This window comes from Perca fluviatilis, chromosome 14 (genome assembly GCF_010015445.1).
Source record: "Perca fluviatilis chromosome 14, GENO_Pfluv_1.0, whole genome shotgun sequence".
Taxonomy (NCBI): Eukaryota; Metazoa; Chordata; class Actinopteri; order Perciformes; family Percidae; genus Perca; species Perca fluviatilis.
In genome coordinates, this window is record NC_053125.1 from 20,285,158 (window position 1) to 20,309,353 (window position 24,196).

Below are 24,196 nucleotides of genomic sequence, written 5' to 3' on the forward strand. Positions count from 1 at the left end.
TTCCAGAGTCGTGGCCAATGCCGATTCGAAAGACCGCTGTTTGCCAGCAGCAGCAGCCATCTTCTTTGTTTTCAATTAGCAGGGAATTCACACAGAACCGTCGCAACTCTGCCATCATTATGTTAAGCCCGCCCACCGACTCTATACACGATGTGATTGGCCTGACTAGAGTTTGGTTTTTCCAGCTCGCAAGCCAACAGAGAGTTGCTAGACTGACCCTGACTGCAAATTACATTTGCTGCCGCTAGGGTGCGTATAGATTTCAAGGCTAATAAAATTGAATAAAACACCCAAATTCAATGAAAGTAGTGAACTGATCATTTATTTTACTTGTGAAGAGCATTGTATGGAACCATCCACGTTATTTCTTGTCAAATTTGACTCGAGGAAAACAGGCGGGTTAAGTCAAGTTTCAAATACTGAAGGACAAGTCCAAGTAAGTTATTAAGTCTTAATAAGATGATTGTTTTTAAGGCTCCTTAAGCACAAATCCAAGGCAAGTCACAACTCTTCATATGAGCATTATCTTTGGAATCATTACTTGGAATTTGGCAGGTAAAAACTTCACTTGACTGATATTGCTCAATTGTCAAATCAAGTTAAGTCAAGTGAGCTAAGACTCAGGTCAGGTCCATGCCAATCTCAGGTCTTTATTTTTGTGCCCTTAATCTATGGGTGCTTTTTCATCTGTAGTTCGGTTCATTAGGTCATTCATAAATAACATGCGGGAAAATTCCAACGGAACTTCTGGAAGTAAACAAAGAGAGGAAACAAAGCCAGTAGTCACTTTTGCAAGTCCTACTATGGAGAGACAACTGCACGGGTTGATTTTAGCCCTGGTCATCATAGCCCAGTGCAGCTGATTACGGCAGCTGGTTTAGCCCAAAAATTTGCAGTTCTTCCAGCAGTTGGGTCTGTTCGAGGTCGGATAATATTTTCACCACAAACAAACCGCTCCAGAGTTCGTTTGAAAGCGTACCAAGACCACCTCTTCAAGGCGGTTTCGGTATGCTTGTTTGGTCTGTTTTTGGTGCACATCTGAGTGTGATTGCTGCATTCACACCTGCCCAAACGAACCGCACCAAGGGGGAAAATGAACTCTAGTGCGATTCAGCTGAACTAAATGAGGCAGGGGTTAAAGGCCTCTAAGTGTCAAGTCTTCAGCCTCTCACAGTACCTTGTGGCATGAAGACACCAGTGCAAAGAAAAGTTCAAGGCTTTTATAATTCGACACATGTGTGACCCTATGTCAGTTACCCATTACACTGTGGAGGGTCGAGCTCTAAAACCCTAGCTGGCCGGTAAAATTTGAGATTTACCAGGAGCTGTGAGTCGCAGACAAAAGAGGTGGTTTCCTGCCTTGGAAGCTCCACTGAATCAACAGAGATTAATGAAATACAGTGAAATAAGGCATACATAAAAGCGCTCTGGTTTTAATTTTCAGACTCCCACATGCATGCATAAAAGCAAACGCATGGAAATAGTATGATAGATGATATGATAGGATACACTGTGCAAACACATGCAACTTCCACTTTGTGTATGGGCTCAAATCATTCTCTTTGCACTTTCTGTGTCACACGCACAAAACAAGATAAACAAATGAAATGCCACATTTACTTAACTCAAAGTTTTGAGGTTTATACTGAACAGCATTCCTTTTTTACTTTCCAACACACACACACACACACACACACACACACACACACACACACACACACACACACACACACACACACACACACACACACACACACAAACAAACACACACTGTTTAGCACTAGCTCGGAGGCCATGAACGAACAGTCTCATATTTCCCCTTTACAGTTTTCCTAAACTTGCAGGCACACACACACACGCACACGCACACGCACACGCACACACACACACACACACACACACACACACACACACACACACACACACACACACACACTGTGAGAAAGCATTGTGAGAAAACTATGTTTTCATTGTCAATGAGTGGAGCTGCCTGGGACGGGAGTTAGACTGTGAGTCATGACAATAATTCCTTCCATATGTGAGTGTGTTACTGCTGTGAGAGAAAGAAAGAGAGAGTGAGTAACAGAGAAGCGGTGGGAGGCGAAGGAGAGAATGAACATGGCTTTCATTCACCATGCCTGCATGCTTGCACGCATGCGTCCGAAAAAAGAGAAGATGCTGGAGGTTGCAGACTATAGTAGACTGATTGAGGAATTTTTGTGAAACGGAAGGTGCTGAAGAAGGAGCAAACACTGGGGTACTTTGAGGGAGAAGTCGGAGGAGGGAGGAGGCCCAGAGGACACAGGGAGTTACAGAATGTGGACTGACTCAAAACAGGCAAACTTTTTAAGAGAGGAAAAGTCACACATGGTTTTTAATGCTAATATCCACCATGACAGACTATTGCTTGCCCCGAACTTTGCCACATCAAAAGAACAGGCAAGAAGAGAGACTTGAAGGGAATACATTGAATAAGAGGTAGAGGTAGAAAAGGAAAGATGGAGGAGAGGTTGAGTAAGGAATATAATCTGATCACGTCTCGTGAGTCTGGAGGGCACAAAGGGGGGGAGGGAGCAGCCCCAAGTCAGTCGATTAGACGTGACTGGGAACAGCAGAGAGAGGTTCTGGAGGAGTTTTATACCTCAGACTGCGAGAGGGAGGATATAGATCTGACACAGGATCGATTAAGGTGGGAATAGCATTTGGAATAAGGTGTTTTTTTTTCTAAACAGATCAGTTGAGTGCAGGGGCTCACACTCAGGGCCTTCTCTCTTACCGTAAATTCAGAATTCTTTAGTAAATGCTTCTTTGTACGATTTTCTATATTTAGACCCATGTCATTTAGTGTGCTAGATTTAGATTGATTTCCCAGTCTTACAGATCTATTTGATGTATTTTCCCCTAATGAAACAGTGGACTGTTTTAACAGTGGCTGGCTGTTGTGAAGAGTTGGTCATCTGCATGTTTCTGTCTGACTCACACTAACTCTCTCTCGCTTTCCAGAGTCTTCTCAACGTGTCATGCCAGCCAAGCGGTTTTACACTGTAGAAAACACAGTCACATGTCTGACATTTGTATGTGGCGCTGGCTTTTGGCCAGTTGAGCCAGTGAATAGTGTTGACTGGTGTGGTATCAGTTCTAGAAATTCGACTCATCTGAATGTCAAACAAAACCATGCAGAACTGGCTAATGTGGGCTGTGGTGTGTGAATGGAGGAGCAGATTGTGCGTGAGCATTAAATAGGATAGTTTGTGACAAGAGGGGAGATTTCCAAATTGCAAAGAGTCCATTGCACAACCAAAAGAGGTCTAGAGAGAAGATTCTGCAAGCAGTATTTCATTTCATGCAGATGATGGTTTAATTTTTTATTTATACATTCAACACACTTCCTTTCTTCTTCTCCTTGTCATCACAGTCTCAGTACCTTGGCTGCTTGTTCCTTCACTCCGGCTGGCCTCTGTGTTTAGGGGAGAAAGTGGTCATACAGCTGTCCACCCTGGACTGGAGGATCCTGCGCAGTAATGACTTCTACCTGCAGGTTGTTCCTTTCTCGACGCGCTGCCCCCGTCTGGCCTTAAAATGTCTGGCCCCTGGGGGGCGCACAGTTCAGGAAATCTTGGTACCCGAGTCACAGCACCCCCTTGTGTTCACCGCTGAGTGGCTGCACAGCGTCAACAAAGAACGGGGCTACAAGAGAGAAGGTAAGGAAAGGACGACCTGTACTTCTTTTGAAATTTCGTTCTTTCATTTTGTTTCTGATCATAGGTTCTTATTGTTATTCGTTTTTTCAGGTTAAGTGTCTGAAAAAGGTCTTGCAGCTTAGCCAGTAATAATGACTAGGAAGAAGACTACACTTAAAACAGGCGAAGTAAGACATGTGGCTAGAAGAGGCAGGTTTTTATCATGGATGTCATGTGTAAGGGCAACAAGAGAAGGGAGAGATATATGGGTGTCATAAAGTAAGGAGGCACAAGTTTAGACCTTTTCCACGTAGCTTATGTTGGTGTCTTTTTTTAAGGATACCCTCAATAAACGTATGAATGTGACATTAAGTTAGTTCTCTTTAACCTTTGCATAGTTGGAGGAGGACTTGACACCTGCCTGGTCAGTACCTGTGACGGTGTCATTCGACTTCCGTGGAAGGAGGTTGTCTACCCAAAATTCATCCATGACCCTTCTGAGGAGCTGGGCCTGATGTCCAACCACAAGGGCCCCACATCCAACCGCCTGCCCAGTGAGGGGGGCAGCAGCCTCGGGGGCTGGGGTGGCTCATCGTCCGGAGAACTGGACTCCTGGTCCTGGGATGAGGAGGAAGATGATGGTTTATCACCAGACGGCTTGGCCTCTGAGCCTGCACTTCCTCGGCGAAGGCGCAGCGAAGATGGGCTCGGGCGGACAGCGAGGCACCCTCAGCTGGACGGGGACTATGTGGAGCTGTTGGAGCCCAGAGTGGGTCCTGATGGAGGGGTTGACACGAGGCAGAGGTATCTGGAGATGCATGGAATTTGTAAGACGAAGACTTTGCCTCTGTGCAGGAGAGGTAAAGCTATCAAACTCCGGAAGGGCAGAGCTTGGGGAAATGGGAGACTGGAAGGGTCAGGAAGCTTTCGTGCCGTCCTTGGCGCCAAAAGAGACGTAGGTACCCCAAAAGGTGACATTTTACCACCTCGGCCTCCACCAGTAGTCACTGAACCTGGCAGAGGGAGGCGGTCTTACTCCTCTTCTGTCCACGACTCTGATGAAGGAGACAAAACAAGCAGAGACTCTGAGGGCCTGGAAAGCCACCGGCTTTGTTTTGATGGCCTTTTCAAAGAGAGGAGGCCCGGCGTGGGCAAGGAGAGAGATAGCAACGGCCTCACGCAGCCGTGCAGAGACAATCACAAAGGTAAAGACTCTGAGAGTGGCGACAGCTTTGTCGCAAACGAAATCCATGACTTGACAAACCACAAAATCGGGCACATTATAGAGGGCCACTCAGATCATGGATCTCATTCAGACTCTGTTTTCGAGGATACAGATAAACCACTGAGCGGAGACAGTGATGCCACAACCCCAACATCAGACGCACCAGAGAGACCATTCACTGGAGAAATTACCAACAGCGGGTCTAAAATGAAGAACTCGTCAAACCCAAAGGTGACAGAGGAAAGGGATGACAGGAAGACAGAGGACAGAGTTTGTCCCAGAGGAAAGGAAGTTAAAACTGCAGGATTCAGGGCACCAAGGTACAGATTTATTTCCAATGGGCACTCCTTCTTATTTGTTTTCATTTTCACACTTCCATATGAAAGTACAGACCAGTAACATTTTGGTGCAAACTCTGCGCACAACGTACAGGTTTTGGGACTTACACACATATAGGCCTGACACCAGTGGTACAAAAGACACCCTCCTAAACCATTCTTAACAAAGTCATTTATAAAGTGATTCAAATTATTAACTGTCTGTTGTACCTCATCAGTACCTTCCTGTGCTTTGTCTTTAGGAGGAAAAGGAAGGGAAAGGGGGCCAAAGGTAGGGCTAGGTCTGGTGGTCGTACACACCAGAAGGGATCAAAACATCAGGGTAAAGCTGCTCAACCAAGTCCCACCACCTGCTCTGCTTTGACAAAGCTGCCAACCACAGAGGAGAACCAAAGAAAACAGGCAGACGAACCTGACGGAGTGCCCCCTTCAATTAATGAAGACACGAGGAAAACCAGTGCAGGTCTGAGGGAAATTGAATGTTAATGCATGAGATGCTAAAAGTCCTAAAATACCCCATAGAATATTTTCTCTAACTTTTATATCCCTCAACAGAGAAAGAAGCTGAATCTTTGCCTGTCTGCAATGGCCAATCAGGCACATCCTTACTAAACCACTCTAATGAGGAGGCCGGGTCAGGAGAGACGTGTCCGGACCAAATAAATGCTGTTACATCTAAAGTGCCTCCCCTGCTGAGGGAACTGGACACAGAGCTCCTGCAGTCAGGGAAGCTAAAGTTGACAGGCAAGTTTATTTCAGGCCTGTATTTTTCCTATACCTATAGATGTGTGGCTTTGCTGTCGTTCGTTGTTCGTTGTTGTCCAGCACACATACAGTCATGTGAAAAAATTAGGACACCCATGCTAAAGTTGACTAAAAAGAGGAATAAAAAAATCATCTTTTGGAAATTGATCTTAATGCCTTAATTAAAAAAATTAGGAAATATCCAACCTTTAAGGACACCAATTTTGTTTGTGAATGAATAATGTATTGTAAATAAATAAATGTTCTTCCTTAAAATACAGGGGGCATAAGTAAGTACACCCCTATGTTAAATTCCCATAGAGGCAGGCAGATGTTTATTTTTAAAGGCCAGTTATTTCATGGATCCAGGATACTATGCATCCTGATAAAGTTCCCTTGGCCTTTGGAATTAAAATAGCCCCACATTATCACATACCCTTCACCATACCTAGAGATTGGCATGGTTTTATTTCAGTTAGCCTAATAGCTGGTTTGATTTGCATTGAGAGATGATTTTATGGAAAGTACCCCAGATGTGAACATACGTACATGATACAAATACACTGTTAGATTCGGTGTGACTTGAAATATCATGGCATACCAATAACGCCAATTTTTATTATGGATAAACATCCATAAACCCACTTGCAAAAAACAGACATTATACTGTAATTCAGATCTTCTCTCATAATCAGGTCTGAAAGTTCTTTGGTATTAAAAATGATCCAGTCATGTTTATCTTTACATTTTATGATTACAGTGCAAACAGGAACTGCTAACAGCTAATTTGGCAACTGTAAACAAATATATGCTAAAAAACAGAACTCAAGTTGTAGCAAACAACAAACTAACAAACCTACTTTAATAATTCCATGGCAACATTTTATTTCCTCCCCCAAAGCATTATGGGAACTGTAACTCCAAAACTTAAAACATGATTATTCCAAATAAAAGTGGATGACACTGGGGCGGCCTCTAGCTCACCCAGTAAGAGCGTTCGCCCCATGTTGGCTGAGTCCTGCAGCGGCACAAGGTTCAAATCTGACCTGCTGCCCTTTGCTGCGTGTCATTCCCCATCTCTCTCCCACTTTCTAATAAAGGGAAAAAGCCCCAAAAAATAATTAAAAAAAATAAAGTGGATGATACTGACAAGCTTACAGTATATATAAAAAACCAAATGTAGCAGACTAATTGTAGTCTTGTTAGACCTTTCTCTTTACCTCCTCTCTCAGACCTTAACCTGATGCTTACCGACCACAGGTACAGTGGACAGGCTGGGACGTGCTCTGGTTGTCACAGAGATGGATGCATCAGAGGAGAGCTGCTCTGAGGAGGAGATGGCCCGGGTCTTGGCCTGCTACCACAGAATCACTCGGTAAGTCTGCATTCTTCCTACTCCAATCAGACAATGAATCCAGAGATATATTTCAGTATAGTAGTAGTTCAATAGTTTGTTTCAGACATCCCTTCACGATAGGTTTCTATATATCACCAGGAATTAAGGCGTAAATTTAGCACACCTTACAATGCACATTATCCCCTTTCATGCCATTAACTGTTGTCTCAGATTTACCCTCTGCTTTCACACTCTCTAAAAAAACATGTCTTTACTTGCATATCTATGACTAGCTAGTTCTCTGATGTTTATATTTGGGCTTGTGCCACTTGTTTCTTGTCATGCCGCTCATTTACAAAGCTATTTGGCCAAAGGTGCTTCATAATTATGTTTGACTTGACTTAGTATTTGCTGACTTTGCCAAATGCAGCAAAAGGTGGAGCTAAGAATATGCAGCATGTGCAAGAATGAGCAAGAAAGCGGAAAAAAAACATAACAAACTGATTCAAAGTCAGTTTAACAAACTTCTTTGAGCTTGTCCGTTTGCCTAGCACAATATCCAATCATCTGTTGCTCACACCAATTCTTGGCATAAATTATATAAAGTTTAATTTCTGTTAAAAATAGATAAACCCCTAACTGTCCCCTAGAAAGTACTATAATTGGTATACATCTTATGATTTAATTTCTGAAGAATAGACATCATTGATCTTTATTTTTTAACATTGCAGGTGTCTCATTTAAATGAAATCTTCTTTATTAACTACTGCTCCTGTTTAAACCGTACATTCACCCCTCATCTCTCCATCCATCCTCATCAGGCCTGCAGCCAAAGAAAAAGGTCTCACAGTATTAATGGACTGCAGACGCTCTCCACCCTCCACCCTCGGCCTCTCCGCTCTTAAATTGTTCCAGGTGACAGAAAAGAAATGTTATTTAGCCAAATGTGCTAAATGTTTGCTTATGTTGCTCTAATATACCTGCAGATGTGATGAAGTAGCTCAAACACATGTTTCTGAGTGTGTTTTTGTGTGTTCCAGGTGTTGGTTCCTGGCGGCCTCGGATCTGTTCTGGTTTTGGTGGAAGAGCAGCAGGAGTCCCTTTCTCATAATGTAGAAGGAGCAGAGGTGACCTCATGCGAATCACATGTTTACAGTTTATGATCCAACAAACACACACACACACACACACACACACACACACACACACACACAACACACACACACACAACAAAACACACACACAAACACACACACACACACACACACACACACACACACACACACACACACACACACACACACACACACACACACACACACACACACACACACAACATAGAGTTGGTTCAGTTAGTTTTATTTCTTTTATTTGCACGTCTAAGCTTTAAATCACAGGTAGCACACCCACAAGAAACTTAATAAGTAATAATACAAAGATGTTAAAACCGCAAGGATAAAGTGTGCAAACATTAGCAAAATGTTCCTAAACCTCCATTGGCCATCATAACAGCAGGGATAATTGCTCACATATGAAATGCTAAATATTCAAAAGCGAATAACATTTCATACTCCATGCTTTGTTGTTGTCCCTTGCTAAAATGTGATGAATGTCAAATGTACTTACATAGCTGGATCGCGCATTCACGTCGGGCTTGAATCTAAATGAACCTTATTTCCATACATTTGGCACATAGAGTTTGCAAATAGCTTATTTTACAGCTCAATTCAGCTCATTGCTTTGCATTGATCAGCGGGGATCTTTCTTACACACACACGCCTGAGAAAACTTTCCTTGCCATGTGGTTTGTATTTCAACTTGGCAGCTTTATAAAAACTTTGCATGTTAAAGGGAAACACTGCCCTAAAAGATGTTAACAGCTGTTGGAGCTGCAGCGCACATTCCTCAGTCCATTTTATTGTTTGGTTGTAATTGTTTTTATTCCTGCTGATATATTAACAAATGGAGATGATGCAAGTGTAATTAGAGAACATGCTTTGGTTTTAAGGAAGTTGAAATAAATAGGCCCTCAGAATCAGGAAGGGAGAGTGTTAGTAATCTGTTGGCATGAATGCAAAACATAAACATTTTATTTAAGTCTTCTTTTAAATAGAGATATATATTGCAAAGACTAAAGCTCTTAGATAAGACTTGATATACTCAAGGCTACAGCACGATCTTCTCATAAGTTGCATTTTTGGCCAACTTTTTTTTTAAATACAGTATCTCTATTCTTTAAACTTTCCTTTTCTCTACCGTTTGTTGTTGTGATTTTCTTTTCCTGCCCTTATCTTCTCTTATCCTCTCCTGTGCTATCCAGATCCACATGGTGCGAGGAACAGGGGTCCTTCAGCAATATGTTGACAAGCAACAGCTGCCCAAAGAGATGGACGGAGACTTCACCCACTGTCACTCCGACTGGCTGGCCTTCAGACTAGTGAGAATCTGCCGCTGTTTGTCTGTTTCAATAAAATCATATCCGTTCCTGTTAATTGTCCCCCTAAATCTCTACATAGTTTCTGTTCTAGCCACTAACCTGAAGCAGACTGAGCATGACTTTAAGTGGTCTTGAGGAAATTGAGCGGGAAATGATCACTTCAGACATTTAAGATTAATATCTTTGCAAAATTATTCAGATTTATTTTACAGAGTGCTTGTTGCAGCCCCACAGTCTGAGTCTATATATATATATATACAGATCAGGAGTAGCTTTCAATATACAGTATCACAGCTGGAGATTTCATACCAGTGTCAATTTTAGTGTGAACATCTGCCATTTATTTCATTTTTCTGTTCTAGCACATTACACGTTGTCATTACTGCTGAGTTTTGTGTACCTCAAGTTTAAAATATTACCACGAAGGAGAGGGAGTAGAGTGGGAGAAGTTTTGTTCGGTGGTGGTCGATGATTTTAAAGATTCCTGATGAACTGGGTGTGGAGGATAGATCAAGCAAAGTAGGTCTGAGAAGAAGCTCGAGGGCTCTTAATGGCTTTCCCCCCAGACAGTTTATGTTGCTTTATCCAAACAGACGAAAACATGTTCCTGTCCTCTGCACTTTCTCTGACCTCTCTCATGGAAAGAAAAGAAAGAAGGCATTTCATGCAATTTTATAAACTAACCTGTGTCTGCTTTACTTACCATTTGTGTCTTGTCTTAATTTGATGGAACAAGTAAAATGCTAATCTCAAAGTCAAGCATTCCACTCCTAACTTTTTCCCCCCCTTCAGAGTCTGGAGAGTCTGACAGAGCGTTGTGAGAGCGCCCTTGCGCTCCTCGGAGAAGCACTGCAGTCTATGGACACTGAGCCGATGCCAGACAACATCAAGGTACAGACGTCTAACACAGCGTGCTTTTTTTTTTCATCAGTGATTTGATGACATGACGTTGTTATGTGGCTGACAGAGAATTCTCCACAGACACAATAAAAAGTACACTGTTCTTCTTCAGGCCGTTCCTCTGAGCATTGACAAACACAGACAGCTGATGGCGAGCGTCCTGGCCGACCAGCGCTTAACTGAACCACAGCAAAGGGGCGGGGCCTGGCTCGCGGGACTGACCAATAGTGCAACTGGACTGGCACATAAGTCACCAGACTGCAGGTAGAAGACCGAATTCAGTGTGCCGATGTGCTGCAATAGCAATATCAAGTTTGAATAGAGTTTCTCCTCCTATCATGGAGCCTCTTTACTGTAGGCCGTGTCAAACAGCAGATTTAATGTTAGCCAGCGTTATTCAGATGTGCACCAAGTAGTAGGCACACTGTCAAAATTTCTTGCGGAATTTTCTAGTTTCTTATATTGTACTAGAAATATGGTGCTTTTGTGGTCCCTTTTTGCCTTTTGTTTATAACGCTGAAAATGACCACAGTCAATCAATGTATCTCCAAACAAGGAATTGATCAATATCATGAAAATAAGTGAAATAAAGTGTATAATATTATTCAGTATATGCACTGTTACACTGTAATAAAAGATTAGAAGTCTACACTCTACACTACACATTATTTAGAGTAGCAACGTGTGTATCTGCATATACTTCCTCTTGTTATGATGCTAATGATACTGTATACTGCTAGAATATACATTAGACACAGGCCTATTAAAGTAGGACTATTTTAAATACAAAGATGTCATGACAAACAAAACTACTCAAATTGGGCAAATACTCAGAAGTGCAGACACGATGTACACAAGCAGCTTGGTCCCGAGGGGCAGAGAAAAGGGATCTGCATGTCCTTTGCCTTTTCCAGTTCTTGTATTTGATTGAGGGATTTTGTCGTTGTTGTCATAGGTTAAAAATACTCCGAATCGTGAAGACAGAGTTGTTTGTTTTCAGCCCAAAAAATGAAAACCAGCCGGAGGAGAAAAGGAATGTGAACGAAACATCAAATGGAGGACAGAGCGATGCAGCTTGTTTGTGCCCGACTAGAGCTTAAATATGATCTAAAGACTGCTGTAGTTGTAGCTGTTGTTCTCATCCAGTAATGAGTTTTGGCTCAGTCTGCACAGAAACGAGGCCAAATACAAGGATAGGCTGATTGCTGAATCCTTTTTTTGCTTGACAATCGGTCTGCAAGGCATTCTTGTTTTTCATAATAACATCATTTCTACCAGCCCAAACCCGAAATTCTCACTGATTTTAGAATTAGAATAGAAATAAAGAAAAAACTCGGTCTTGCTCATGAGTGATTGCTTGGTGGTAATAATTTATATATATTTTTTTTTTACTTTTGTCCCATCAGGGCTGCTCTTGCAGCAACCTCTAAACTCTACGACAGCGTGGATGACGCCCTCCATCGGCTCGTCCGACTGTCCAACCAGAGAGGTCGGGACCTGGAAGCTCTGGGACGACTAGCGGGGCTGGTGGACAAACTGGAAAAGGTGCGGCTGAGGGAGGACGAGTGTGCTTTTATTCTCATTTCACAAACCTAGCAGACTGTTTTGCTGCCAGCTCTCATGTCTCCTGAATCTCGTGAAAGAAACTATTGTATAAACCAGCCGCTGTGGGCATAGGCATAATTTACAGGGGGGATGTTAGGGTTACAACCCCCCCAATACTCAGAACTGGGCTTTTTTAAATACGTTTTTGGCGCTTTTATTACATTTTCCTGCACTTTTTCTGACATTTGTCAGTTTGTTCGAGGTTTTCGTCTCTTTTTTCAAGTTTCTTGTCTCTTTTTTCGAGGTCGCTTTTCTCAATACATGCAGACATGTCCCAGGACCTCCCTAGATGGTTGGAGATCTTAACCCCCCCAATTTTGACCCCAAAGTTATGCCGTTGGTTGTAGGATTTTAGATAGAAGATTAAAGTCTGCGTTTTAAGCATCATTGCACTGTACATAAAGGATTTTCACTGCTTTAACTTTGCCGGTCCTCCCTCCTCTCTACTGTTCCCACCAGGGATGGGATGGAAACTCCCTGATTTGCTGTTTTGTGTTTTCTCTAAGATATGCCTCTTATCACTCTACTCCCTTGTCTTGCTCACCCACAGCACAACAAGACAGATACAACATGTATACTGGCTAAAAAAAAGGTTGTGATGACCATCTTCTCTCTCTCACCCCTATATCTTTCTGCTGCATGTAAAATCCTCCACTCCTCTGCAGTGTTTCACTTCCCTCGTCTCTCTGTTTGTCCTCCATGTAGAGTGAATGCCCTGTGTCCTCCTCTCACCCCTCTCTCCCTATCTCTCTTATACCCCAGTGTGATAAGGAGATTGAGCAAGTACAGTCACAGCTGGAAGACTACAAGGACCCTCCTCTGTCCCTCAGCAGACTCTCACTCAAACAGCAGAAATTCAAGACATTCAGAGAAACAGCCAATGTGAGTGTTGCTCTTCATTTCCTTGGTACAGTATTTGATAAAAACCTTTTGTTCGGCAACATACATTTGTATGCTTGACACATAGTATATGAGAGAGTATACTATTTCAATGTACTTTGCTCACAATCACAGCGTGATTCTTAAAATGAAAGCCACAATATGTAGGATTTCAAAAGTCCCTGACTTTGGCGCCATTCAGTGGTAGAATCAAGAATGAGATGTAGACACATAGACTGCACCAATTTTCACCAGGATTGTCTCTCCATAAAAAAAGTGATCCCATCAGAATAATTTCTGATATAATAAGTATAAAACGTTTCGGGTGTCTGGGTAGCTCACCTGGTAGAGCGGGCGCACGTATGCAAGAGGCTCAGTTCTCAACGCAGCGGCTCAGGGTTAGAGTCCGACCATTTGCTGCATGTCTTCCTCCCCCCCGTTTTCATAAAACCGTTATTTGTCAGAAAGTATAAGATGACATAAAACCGGTTAGACGTTAAAGCTAAACACCAGACCGGACCGATGTACTGAATTCTACCACTAGGTGTCACACTTGGTGCAGGCTAATGTTAGTTGATATTGGCACATTTTAGATAGATATTGATGTATAACTGATATTACTGAGTCCCTACTTGCACTACTGTTACTCATTTTAGCTTTAACCATTATCCCGTAATTCACATATTTGGATGCTGTTTAGCAAATGATGCATAGGATTTAACTGGAAATGTTACATAAACAACAGTATGAAATTGCTTGTTTTTTTTTGTTAACCATCCCTGTTTAGACAAAGGAAGTGTATTGCACAACATACTAAATAGCAAGGTTATGTTCGTTATGTTCTAGATTGTTTTTTTTGTAGTTTGTTAGATGTCTGTGTGATTTTGTATGTGTTTTTATCCCTTCTGGAACAGAAATTAGCTCTCTATATGGAGCTGTTCCAATGTCTTAGAGGAGTTAATAGCTAAAAATGTCAAATGTAAACAGATGTGTTTTGAGCCCCCTTTTCTGTTCAGTGGTATATTTGGGTCATTCTTGTGGATACAGACTAATGTAGAAGTTTTGTGGGCATGTTCCCAGTTGAAGCAGCTATTATTCCAGTCATAATTTCCAAAGTGTATCTTGTCAAGCCTCTACAGTAAATACTTTAGGGTTTTTCCAGGCAACAACCTCACAGTGGATCTCCCTGAATCCTTTAGGAGCTGTACAGCGAGACTCTGTCAGTGCTCAGCAATTTGGAAGGCTGGTGTGAGTTGGACTGGGCAGGCCTAAGCGACGTCCAGATCCGACTTCCTCCGGTCAGGGAGAAACTGAGAGACATGTCCCACTGTCTGTCTGACTGCTGGACCACCCTGGATAACACACAGAGGCTGCTGTCCACACTGACTGAGGTAACGCAGCAAAGGAAGCCATCCGTTATATGCACACAGGAAGCTATGATCATACATTAAAGGGCAAATAAGAGTCATCTTTTCTTTCCTGTCTCATGTGCAGGCCACCCAGTGGTGTGAGGTAGTCTCCTCCACCTCCTCCTCCCCGTCTTCCTCTTCTTCCACCTGCCCTCTCGCCTCTCTCCCCCCGATCCCCCCGTCCCGTTTCCAGGATGCTCGTTCCTTAGCCATAGAGCTGGGCGGCGGGGCGCTCCTGGATCTCTGGACCCAGACGGTAGAGCGCTACCAGCGCACTGTAGCGCAGGTTAAACCTCGCTTCCTCCAGCCTGACAGGGCCCAGAATCAGGGCCAGGGGAGGCCAAAGACGCCGTCTGCCAGCAGCCTGTGGGACCTGATGGGTTCTGAGGGAGAGGCCGACTGGGGACTGGGAGCTGGAGGAGGCGAGGGGGGGCTGCAGTCCTGGGGATCTCTGGCATCGCTGTTCAGGCCGCAGACCTGCTCCACGCTGAAGATAGGAGAGGAGAAAGGGAATAAGAAAGAGGGAGCAGTGGGAGGAGGAGTAGGCGGAGCTGGAGGAGGGAAGTTCCTGCAGAACCTTCTGAATCCTGCAAAGAAGAGTGTGAGTTTGTGCTTCATTTTGCATTGATTATCTGTTGTGTCTGCTCATCCTCTTGTCATGTTAAGGGCCACATTCACAGGAAATGAGTAGTCCTTTAAGAAATTCAACCATGTCCCTCAACTTTCAGCCCACGGAGGCCCCGCTCCCTCCCAAGCCCCCCAGGAAGCGTCACCCAAGCTTTGACCTCCAGGCTCTTCTGGCTCCCCGCAGAGGCACGGCTACCCCTAAACCTGAGCCCCCGGCGGGTGGGGCGAGCCGCAACTCCCCCATGTCCTGGCTGGGGAGACGGACGGCAGCTGACCCAGTGATTGCCACTAGCATGGCTGCAGCCATCCCTGGATGGGGTGGAGGAGGAGGAGGAGGAGGAGGAGGAGGCGTGTTAATTCGAGGGGTGGAGGTCAGCAGCAAGGAGGTGGTGGACCACACGGGGTCGCCACGGCAACACGTGCTGCTAGGGAGGACTGAGAGGGAGACAGGGACAGATAGGGCTGGATCAACTGCACAGAGGTGCGTTTGTGACATGTTTTTCTTCTTTTCCCCTTTTTTTTTTAATTTGTATATAATGTCCTCCTTGTGTGTATTTTTCTGTGAGGGAACTTGAATATGAGAAAAGTTGGCTGAGAGCTCCAAAACAAGACCAACATTATAAATGACATTAACAACAGGCCAGGCTAATAAAAGGGAGAAGTGATTCATCCTTGCTGAGACCATTTAAGTCCAGCTGAAGTCTGTTTTGGAACGATGTTATCAGTCAGCATGCAATCTCAGATCATTTGTTCATTACTAACTGTTTGATCCCTGGCCATTGCTTATTGCTATCTTCACTCTTCCCTTCCGCTTCTCCTCTTTCTCCCACGGTTGTTTGCGCTTTTGCAAACGTATTCATACATTTTCTTGCACTCTTTAATCATTTCCTCGCTTCTCTCTTTCTCCCGCAGTAAGCTGTACCTGCTCTGGTGTAGGATGCTGAGTTCAGAGAGGCAGTATGTGGCCGTCCTGAAGGGGGTAGAAGAGACCTACCTCCCCTTACTGGAGCTCTCAGACACCCCGGCCTCCATCAGGGGGAAGGCGGACACCCTCTTCCCCAACTGGGCCAGCCTCAGCACCTTTCACTCGCAGAACCTACTCCCTGCCATGGAGGGCGCTCTTGTGCAGAGCTTGTTGCAACAGGACTGCTTCAGCAAATATGTAAGTTCAGGAATGTAGGTAACAATCTGGGCTTTATTTATGTTGTTTTAGCCATCACTATCAGCTACTGGAACCCAGACTTGTGACTTGCAACCCCTCATCACAGGTTGCACAGATCCCCTGTATAAGAATCTTGTGGCCCTTCAGATTTATCCTTGGGCCCCTTGGGTGGTCCTGATCCCCAGGTTGGATACCTGTGCATTACAGAGCCTTCTTAATTTTTAATGTACGGTTATTTAGAAATTATTATCAAAACTAATAAAGTACAAGATGAAAAAAAAAATGTAAACGACTGCTTTGTAGTCTTACAGGAAATACCCTTACCATTAAAATTCATGTTAACATGGCAGTTGAATGCATCACGTCTTGTGCATCAGGAGATTTTGTGGAGAAATCACTTTTGTGGTACATAAATCTGTGATAGAATCTGATATTTTTTTTATAAAAGGATGTGATTGTGACTTTACATTTACCAGAATTTATCCAAATAAAATCTGAATTATGAGCACTTTTCAAAACAGTATAGTTATAATTTGCAGTATAGTTATAATTGATTGATCAGATTAAAGGCAATAAAAAAAGAACTAAGTAGAACTTTGTATTTACAAAACTTGCCCTACATTCTCTCCTTTATGTTTCTTTTGTCCACATCTTTTTCTCACACAGCGGGAGCAGTTCCTGCAGTACTCCCACTACATCAGGAGCAAACCAGAACTGGACTCTCCGCTGGTCACACAGGCTGCCGACTTCTTTAAGGTAAGAGTCATCATCATCAATTAAATCCTTGAATCTCTTAAACATCCAACTTATTGTGTGAACACAGAGATTTCAGCAGAAGTGTTTGAATCTGAGTTTAAGAAGCTTTTCCTCCCTGCTTTTCTACTGTCAACTCATTTCAGTAAACATATTTTCAGTTAAGCCCAGACCCGGCAGGCAAAAACACAGTTTTTAATGTGTCAATTTTGAGATTTTGGGCTAATTTGTATTCTTATCTATATTCCGAAGGTTGTTTTACAGAGGGGTTGGTTCAATATATCATCCATAGCCGGATTATAGAACATATTATGCCTAAAAATTAAACAAGAATTTTGAACATGGCTTTATCCAATGTTTAGATTTCTGTTCTGAAAGTCTATGCAAATTAGCACACTTTCTTTTAAAATAGATAATGCGTCATGCGCATATTTGTAAGTAATCAATTGGGAAAAGTTTCAGGGTAAAATGTGCCTGTAGTGTCTTACCTTAAAAAAAGTGCCCCGTTTTCGATTTCTTCGTGAATCTACACATAACAAGAGTGTCAGGGTCATAGCATTTTTATTTGGTTTATCTTCTTTTTTAGAAAATCTGTTAAACCACAATGTGAGAACCTCATTATGAGTCATTTTTGCTCACATCACAAGCACAAAGCAATTAAAGTTGCTTTATTCAACGGTTGCTGCAATTAAAAATGAGCTGTATATAGTAAAGCTAATTACATGTTTAATGTACACTAGAAAAGCCAATTAAAGGCGGATTATAGAGAAAGTAATTTGAGTTTGCAAGCTACAATTAACTAAAACTAATACATCGACGGCATCGTAAGATTACTGAGAGGACTTTACAAGGAAAGATCACAGTGCTTAAGATCTTATTCAAGTTGTCGAGTGTTTCATGAAGGAGCATTTCTAAGAAACCACCAGCAGGAGGCGGTGGGAGTTCAAGTCACATTCCCCTGCAGCTTTAAAACACATTGTGGATTATGGCTGCATGAGGGTTTACGGTTATCATGATGGACGTGATGATGGCGATCGTTTTGGGGATAGTGATGATGATTGTTATGAGGATGAAGACAGTCAACAGCACACGCGGTTTCTGGGATCAGCGGAAACCCAGAAGGACAATGGGATTTCACTAGGAAAGAAACAGATTGAGATGGCTTTATGTTTGTACTGGGTTTGTACTTTTTTCGACCAATAATGAGTGTAAAATCAAGTTATTTCAAGATATATTGGCCAAAACAATAATGATCCTGATTACACATGTCTCATGTGGTAATTGTAGCAGACCAAATGAGATTGTCACCACAAATAGAGTGATATTGGTTTGTTGATTTTGTTTTTTTTACATTGGTTTTTATTTTTTCTTTAGATTTTTATACAACATTATACATTGTGATTTGTAATGTTTTATTATTTATGTTGTGAAATAAAAATCTTCTAATGTAAATAGTGTCATTTCTCACTGAAAAAAAGGACAAAAAGGCCCAAAACAAAACGTTCACAGCTTTTCCGTTGCCATTACACGTTATAGGTGTTTCACATGCGATAACTTACTTCCACATGCACATTTTCTTCATTTACACATTTTTCCAAAATATATAGAGCCATATATAGTGTGTTAGACTTGCCAGACCCTCCTTGCGGCTGAGAAAAAAAAAAAAAAAAAAATACAACCCCCCCCCCCTCCTTTTCCCCCCTCCCCAACAAAAAAAAAATCCAAAAAAAAAAAAACCACAAAAAAAATGCAGCGGGGGGAGAAAAAAAAAAAAAAATTTCCTCCCCCCCCCCTTTTTTTTTTTTTTTTTTTTTTTTTTTTTTTTTTGGGGGGGGTGAGCATATATCGTAAACTACTTTTTAGGTTGCACTGTGGGGTAGTTGTTTTGTGCTGTATAAGGTATCTTATAGTCTGAATATGACGTTGAGACACTGTAAGAGACAACTCAGTGTAACTTTTCCTTTTCCTACAACTCCCCTCTTCTCCCTCTTCCCTGTCCTGCAGTCCAAACTCCCCCCGGCCTCCCCCCTCTCCCCCCTGTCCTTCCCTCACTGTCTTCAGGCTCCCACTCAGAGGCTGGAGCAGTACTGCGAGGCCTTAGAGGAGCTGGGAGGGATAAACCCTGCCTCAGACTCCGCCCTCTCCATCCTGAGGCACGCCCAACAGCATGGCGAGGACCTCAGGGCCAGTGACCTCATCGTCGGATGTCCGGTGAGAACGCCTGTCCCAGTTTATGACTGTGCAACTGTAAATCTAGTCCCACTTTCTTTTCTCAGAGGGAAAGAAACTAACTCATCCTGATGAGGTCAGGCAGTTGGAAGAGATGGAATTTTGTACGCTTTTATTATTGCTTGAGTTTATTATATACTGTTTGTTGTATGTTAAAAAAGGGAGTTTATTAGTATTTATAAGAATATTTAAAAAAAGTACAAATGCTTTTTAGGTTATATATGTTTAAAATGTACTTGACTCCAAGTGCAAAGCCAGGAGCTCATTTACATATTCTCAAATTTCTTTCTACCACTGGAAGATGTTAGGTAGGTTTGCTCATCAAAAGACAAGGTTTACTGTATTGTGAACCACAGTGATGACTATGGTCTTGCATGAGTGTGTGCGGATGTAAAAATCCAGGAAATTTAAAACAAATAAAATAATGAAATTGTCTCCTGCTCAGAACACAAATAGAGGAACGCAGCAAATAAAAGAAAGGAATGTGGGGGGAAAAGGGGGAGTTTTTATCGACAACTAAAAATACCCTTCAACTCTTGCAGTTATTATGGACAGGATAAAAAATAAAAACTTAGCCTCTAAAAAAAAAAACCTTTTAACCCTAGAAAACACAACATCCATTTGCCCCATGCTGTGCTCTTCTGACACAGCACAATCATTCAGAGCCCCCCCCCCCCCACACACACACACACAACTATTCTCTCCTCCCCCTTTCGAGCTAGGGGAGATTACAGCAGCACAAACACTCCCATTGAGCTACTTCAAATCACGCTGCAAAAGCTCTCCAAGTGAAAAAAAAAAAAACATAAGTGCAGGTGTGTGTATGGGTGGGTGTGTATGTGGGTGTTCATAATGTGAGTGAAGCATCAGTTATATCATGACACACATCTCTAGAGGTTTAAAAATAACGGCTCTGCGTGACAGGTTGCTGGTATATTATTAGTCCTTTTAATTTTATTGGCAGAGCACTTAAGGTTGAGAAAATATTCACCCTATGTATTGCTTTATGTCGCCCTGTTTGCAAGCCTATTACGGAGTCCTTAAGGAGCGTTACGTAAGATTTGACTTTTATCCACCTTTATCTGCCTCTGTTAGGAGTTGCAACAACATCACAAAGTCCTTTGACCCGGTAATTGACATGAACAATAAAGTCCCATTTTCACAAAAGACGTGAGTCAGCTGGCAAATTAGAGCAAAGATCCAAGAGACAGAAGCATCCTTGTGAAGAGGGAATTCAGTATGTCACCATGCAAGGCACTGTAATTATGATACTGCTTTGTCCTTTTCTTTATTGACTCAAGAATAAGGCTTTTCAGTCTTTGTAGCAGAAATGTCTCTCAACTCCAAATCAAAATTTTTAGTAGGTTAAGGAGAGAATTTGCTCGGAAAAAGAGAACAGGCAAGAAAGTGACTTTTTTGAAAGCCTAAAATGAGTTAATAACCCTGTGAAGACTTTCAGATTTAACACAGTTATTGATTTTTGAGCTACGGAGCAACAAAATGTGTGCGCACTGGCCCTTTAAAATGTTCCAAAGAGTCTGAGATTATTCACTTGTTTCCAAAGCAGTTTGTTTTAAGAATCTGCCTTTTTTCTATATTTTGTTTCTTGCTTCGAGATAATAAAATGAAACTGGATCGGAAAAAAAATTCAACCCACTGGCAAGAAGAAAAAAAAACATGATTTCAAACTCAAGTCAAGGCTAAATGGCCTCTCAAGATATAAATTAAGATGGTATCTTTTGCAGATTAAAGCCCTGGGCCTGGGCCTCAGGCCAAGATAAGTGCATCCTAACGTGTGTGTGTGGGTTTAATGTGTGATTTCAGATCCCAGTGGCGGAGCGCGGCGAGCTGGTACGGCAGGGCGAGCTGACGGTGTGCGGGGGGGCTCGCAGGAAGCGGGCGGGCGTGAGAAATGTTTTCCTATACCAGCACATCGTCATCTTCACCAAACAGAAGAGCCCCAGTCCGGGACGCACCACCTACAGCTACAAACACAGCATCAAGGTACAGTACACAACTCAAGCACGCACGCACGCACACGCACAAGTGCACACACACACACACACACACACACACACACACACACACACACACACACACACACACACACACACACACACACACACACTTACTCACTTTCTCTTTCCCCTCTCTGTATTTCACACACATAATCATTTCCTTCTGTGTTTGAAGAGTTTTGAGGAAAAACCTTCTGTACTGATTAAATTGAAGGCAAGCTAAGAAGTTTAGTTAGTTAAAATTTCACTTTATTTAGCTTTAAATTTGACTTTTTTTAATCCAGTTATTTTAGTCCTTAGAGAGATTTGTCCTCTCTCTTTCCTTCTATTTTTTCTCAGTCCTCTTGACTCTATATGTTTATCCTCTTCTCCCTGCAGACCAGTGAGATGGGTCTGACTCAGAGCGTGGGTGGGGAGGGAGTGAAGTTCGAAGTTTGGGTCCGACAGGCTCCTCGAACCAGAGACTGCATCACGCTGCAAGCCAAGGACAGGGAAGACAAGGCAGCCTGGACTCATGACATTGCCCATCTGCTGTGGACACACGCCATCAACAACACAGGTGCAGTCTGACCTTTGACCAAAGAGGTCTCAACTTTAGCCTCTCAGACATATTTAGAAGACCTTAAAGGTCCCATATCATGCTCATTTTCAGATTCATACATGTTTACATGTTGTTTAAAATACACATTATTTTATACTCATACTGTCTTTCTGAATGTACCTGTATACTGTATCTGAAACGCTCTGTTTTAGATCCTGTCTCTTTAAGATCCACTCCTAAAAAATCAGAATTGGTCAGTGTTTACGGGTCTTCAGCATCTGCGCTCTCGGAGTCTCTGCCCCGTCATTGCAGCCGGGGAATGACTGTAACGGCACTGTAGCAGCACTTCCTACTTAGTACTAGTATAGTTGTGACATCACAACCGTACAGAAGTCCTCATGGGTCGTTTAAAGGCACAGTTTTTGAATACGGGCTGTGTGCATTTCTTGCTGGATTCAGCGTTTTTGATAATTTCACAGTATTTATATAACACCTAGACCCGCTTTATAAATAAACAAGACACGGAAATCTCACTTATTACAATATGGGACCTTTAAGCAACCTAAAGTGTTCAGATTATAAACAGAAAGAATGCTTGGGGAGTACTACTGCACATTACTACTACTAACAAAAAAGTTACATAAAGCCTGATAAGTTGCTTCTAGTGACGTAACTCATTTCACTTGAGGCTAGAAGCGCAAGGTTACATTAGCCGCTACTAGCATAACACACTCGAAGCTCCGACTAAACTGTCAGCGTTCGAGTTGCATTGTGGGTAATGCAGGCGCCAGGTTTTGACAAGAAAAAAGAAAGCATGTAATAAAAACACAGTAAGTCGTCCACTCAAATGTTATAATAAATTGACTTTGCAACATTTTGTTTTCAAATTGTCCATCATTTTGTCACTCATACAGCAGCATTGCCTTGATCTTGTATCTCATTAAATCCCACACAATCCCAGCAGGAAAACATCCTGAACAAGTGGCCAGTCCACTGCAAAGTCAGGGTGTGGGCCACTTTCCCATTTTTCATCCTGAATCAGAACATTGTGGACAGCCGAAATGATGGCCCAAAAACATGTGCAGGAGGTCATTTTAGTCCAGAATCTTTCCGTTTTTTTGGAGATGGACTCACAATTCTGATTCCTCTCTGTGTAACTTTATCTGGCTTCTCTACTTTCCTATGAGTAGAGAACACTACCAGCACCAGTCCAATCTGCTGTTTGATTGTTGCTTATTTATTTATGCCCAGCTTCCCAAGCACTGCTGGCTATCACGTCACATATCCACCTCCTCGTATCCATAAAACCTCGTGTCATAGTATCACATTTGATAAAAGGCTTTGCAGCTGGCACAAAAAAAAAGGGGCTGACGCATTTTAAGCACCGTTAACTTCCGTGTTCAAACAGCATTGGTCCCATGTTCCCAAACCATAAACAAACTGTGTTTTCACTGATAGACCGAGTTCTTCCCTTACGCTGTTACACCAGTCGTATTCCCTTAAAAAATATAAATATTCAGTCGTTTTACTGCAATGTGCTTTAAATAAGAACATCTTGCAAAAGCAGTTGAGTACATTATGTGTTTTTTTTTTTTTTTACAATTTCTCCTCCTTAATCTTCCAGAGTTGTGTCTGAAGGAGTCACTCTGCATGGGAATTTCCAGTAAGCTGCTGCTGGACGCGACAGGAACTCAAGGCTCAGAACTGGACTCCATCTACAGTCTCAATGACAGAGGTAGGCTCAAAAGAAGTCTATATCCATGACGTTGCGGGATTGCTCTTGTTCTGCCGGAAATTCCGCCGCATGTCACTCTTTTCGGATGTCCAATTACCTTGCGCTTTCTTTGTGTTGTAATTTTAAAATCTAGTCAATTCATGAGGACTATGGTTGACTGCTCCTCAGATCTCTGCAGGGTAAATCCAGACAGCTAGCTAGACTATCTGTCCAATCTGAGTTTTCTGTTGCACGACTAAAACAACTTTTGAACGTACACACATTCCACCAAAACAAGTTCCTTCCCGAGGCTACTTTGCAGCGGCACAGTGGCTCCGCTTGATGCTTAGCGCCCCGCCGAGACGATTGTGATTGGTTTAAAGAAAAGCCAATAAACCAGAGCATGTTTTTCTCCCATCCCGGAATGCTGTGTTGACTGGCCAGACCCTCCTTCGCAGCACTGTGGAGGAAGGCAATGCGAGAAAAAGGAATACATCTGCAACACTTGTTCTGTACGTGTGGGATGCTGCAGGTACTAGGAGCACTGTGCTCTTAGGGGAGCTGCACAGGGAGAAAAGCATTTGCATCAAAGAATTGAA

At 42.7% G+C, this 24,196-nt stretch overlaps 1 protein-coding gene across 3 annotated transcripts in view; it reads left to right on the top strand.

Annotated features, from left to right (window-relative positions):
- arhgef40 (Rho guanine nucleotide exchange factor (GEF) 40) overlaps positions 1–24,196 on the top strand; it is a 42,574-nt gene that overhangs the window by 12,707 nt on the left and 5,671 nt on the right. The window contains exons 4-25 of one of the 3 annotated variants that reach the window (XM_039823223.1): positions 3,416–3,701; positions 4,079–4,885; positions 5,018–5,225; positions 5,486–5,706; positions 5,799–5,987; positions 7,248–7,362; positions 8,145–8,238; positions 8,364–8,450; positions 9,644–9,760; positions 10,553–10,651; positions 10,773–10,924; positions 12,067–12,205; positions 13,028–13,147; positions 14,344–14,535; positions 14,639–15,154; positions 15,282–15,661; positions 16,093–16,342; positions 17,009–17,098; positions 19,100–19,306; positions 21,149–21,328; positions 21,721–21,901; positions 23,508–23,618. In XM_039823223.1, coding sequence (XP_039679157.1) covers positions 3,416–3,701; positions 4,079–4,885; positions 5,018–5,225; positions 5,486–5,706; positions 5,799–5,987; positions 7,248–7,362; positions 8,145–8,238; positions 8,364–8,450; positions 9,644–9,760; positions 10,553–10,651; positions 10,773–10,924; positions 12,067–12,205; positions 13,028–13,147; positions 14,344–14,535; positions 14,639–15,154; positions 15,282–15,661; positions 16,093–16,342; positions 17,009–17,098; positions 19,100–19,306; positions 21,149–21,328; positions 21,721–21,901; positions 23,508–23,618 — 4,741 coding nt within the window. Of the gene's footprint in view, positions 1–3,415; positions 3,702–4,078; positions 5,226–5,485; positions 5,707–5,798; positions 5,988–7,247; positions 7,363–8,144; positions 8,239–8,363; positions 8,451–9,643; positions 9,761–10,552; positions 10,652–10,772; positions 10,925–12,066; positions 12,206–13,027; positions 13,148–14,343; positions 14,536–14,638; positions 15,155–15,281; positions 15,662–16,092; positions 16,343–17,008; positions 17,099–19,099; positions 19,307–21,148; positions 21,329–21,720; positions 21,902–23,507; positions 23,619–24,196 lie in introns of all 3 variants that reach the window. The other 2 variants (XM_039823220.1, XM_039823221.1) reach the window with 2 other exon arrangements.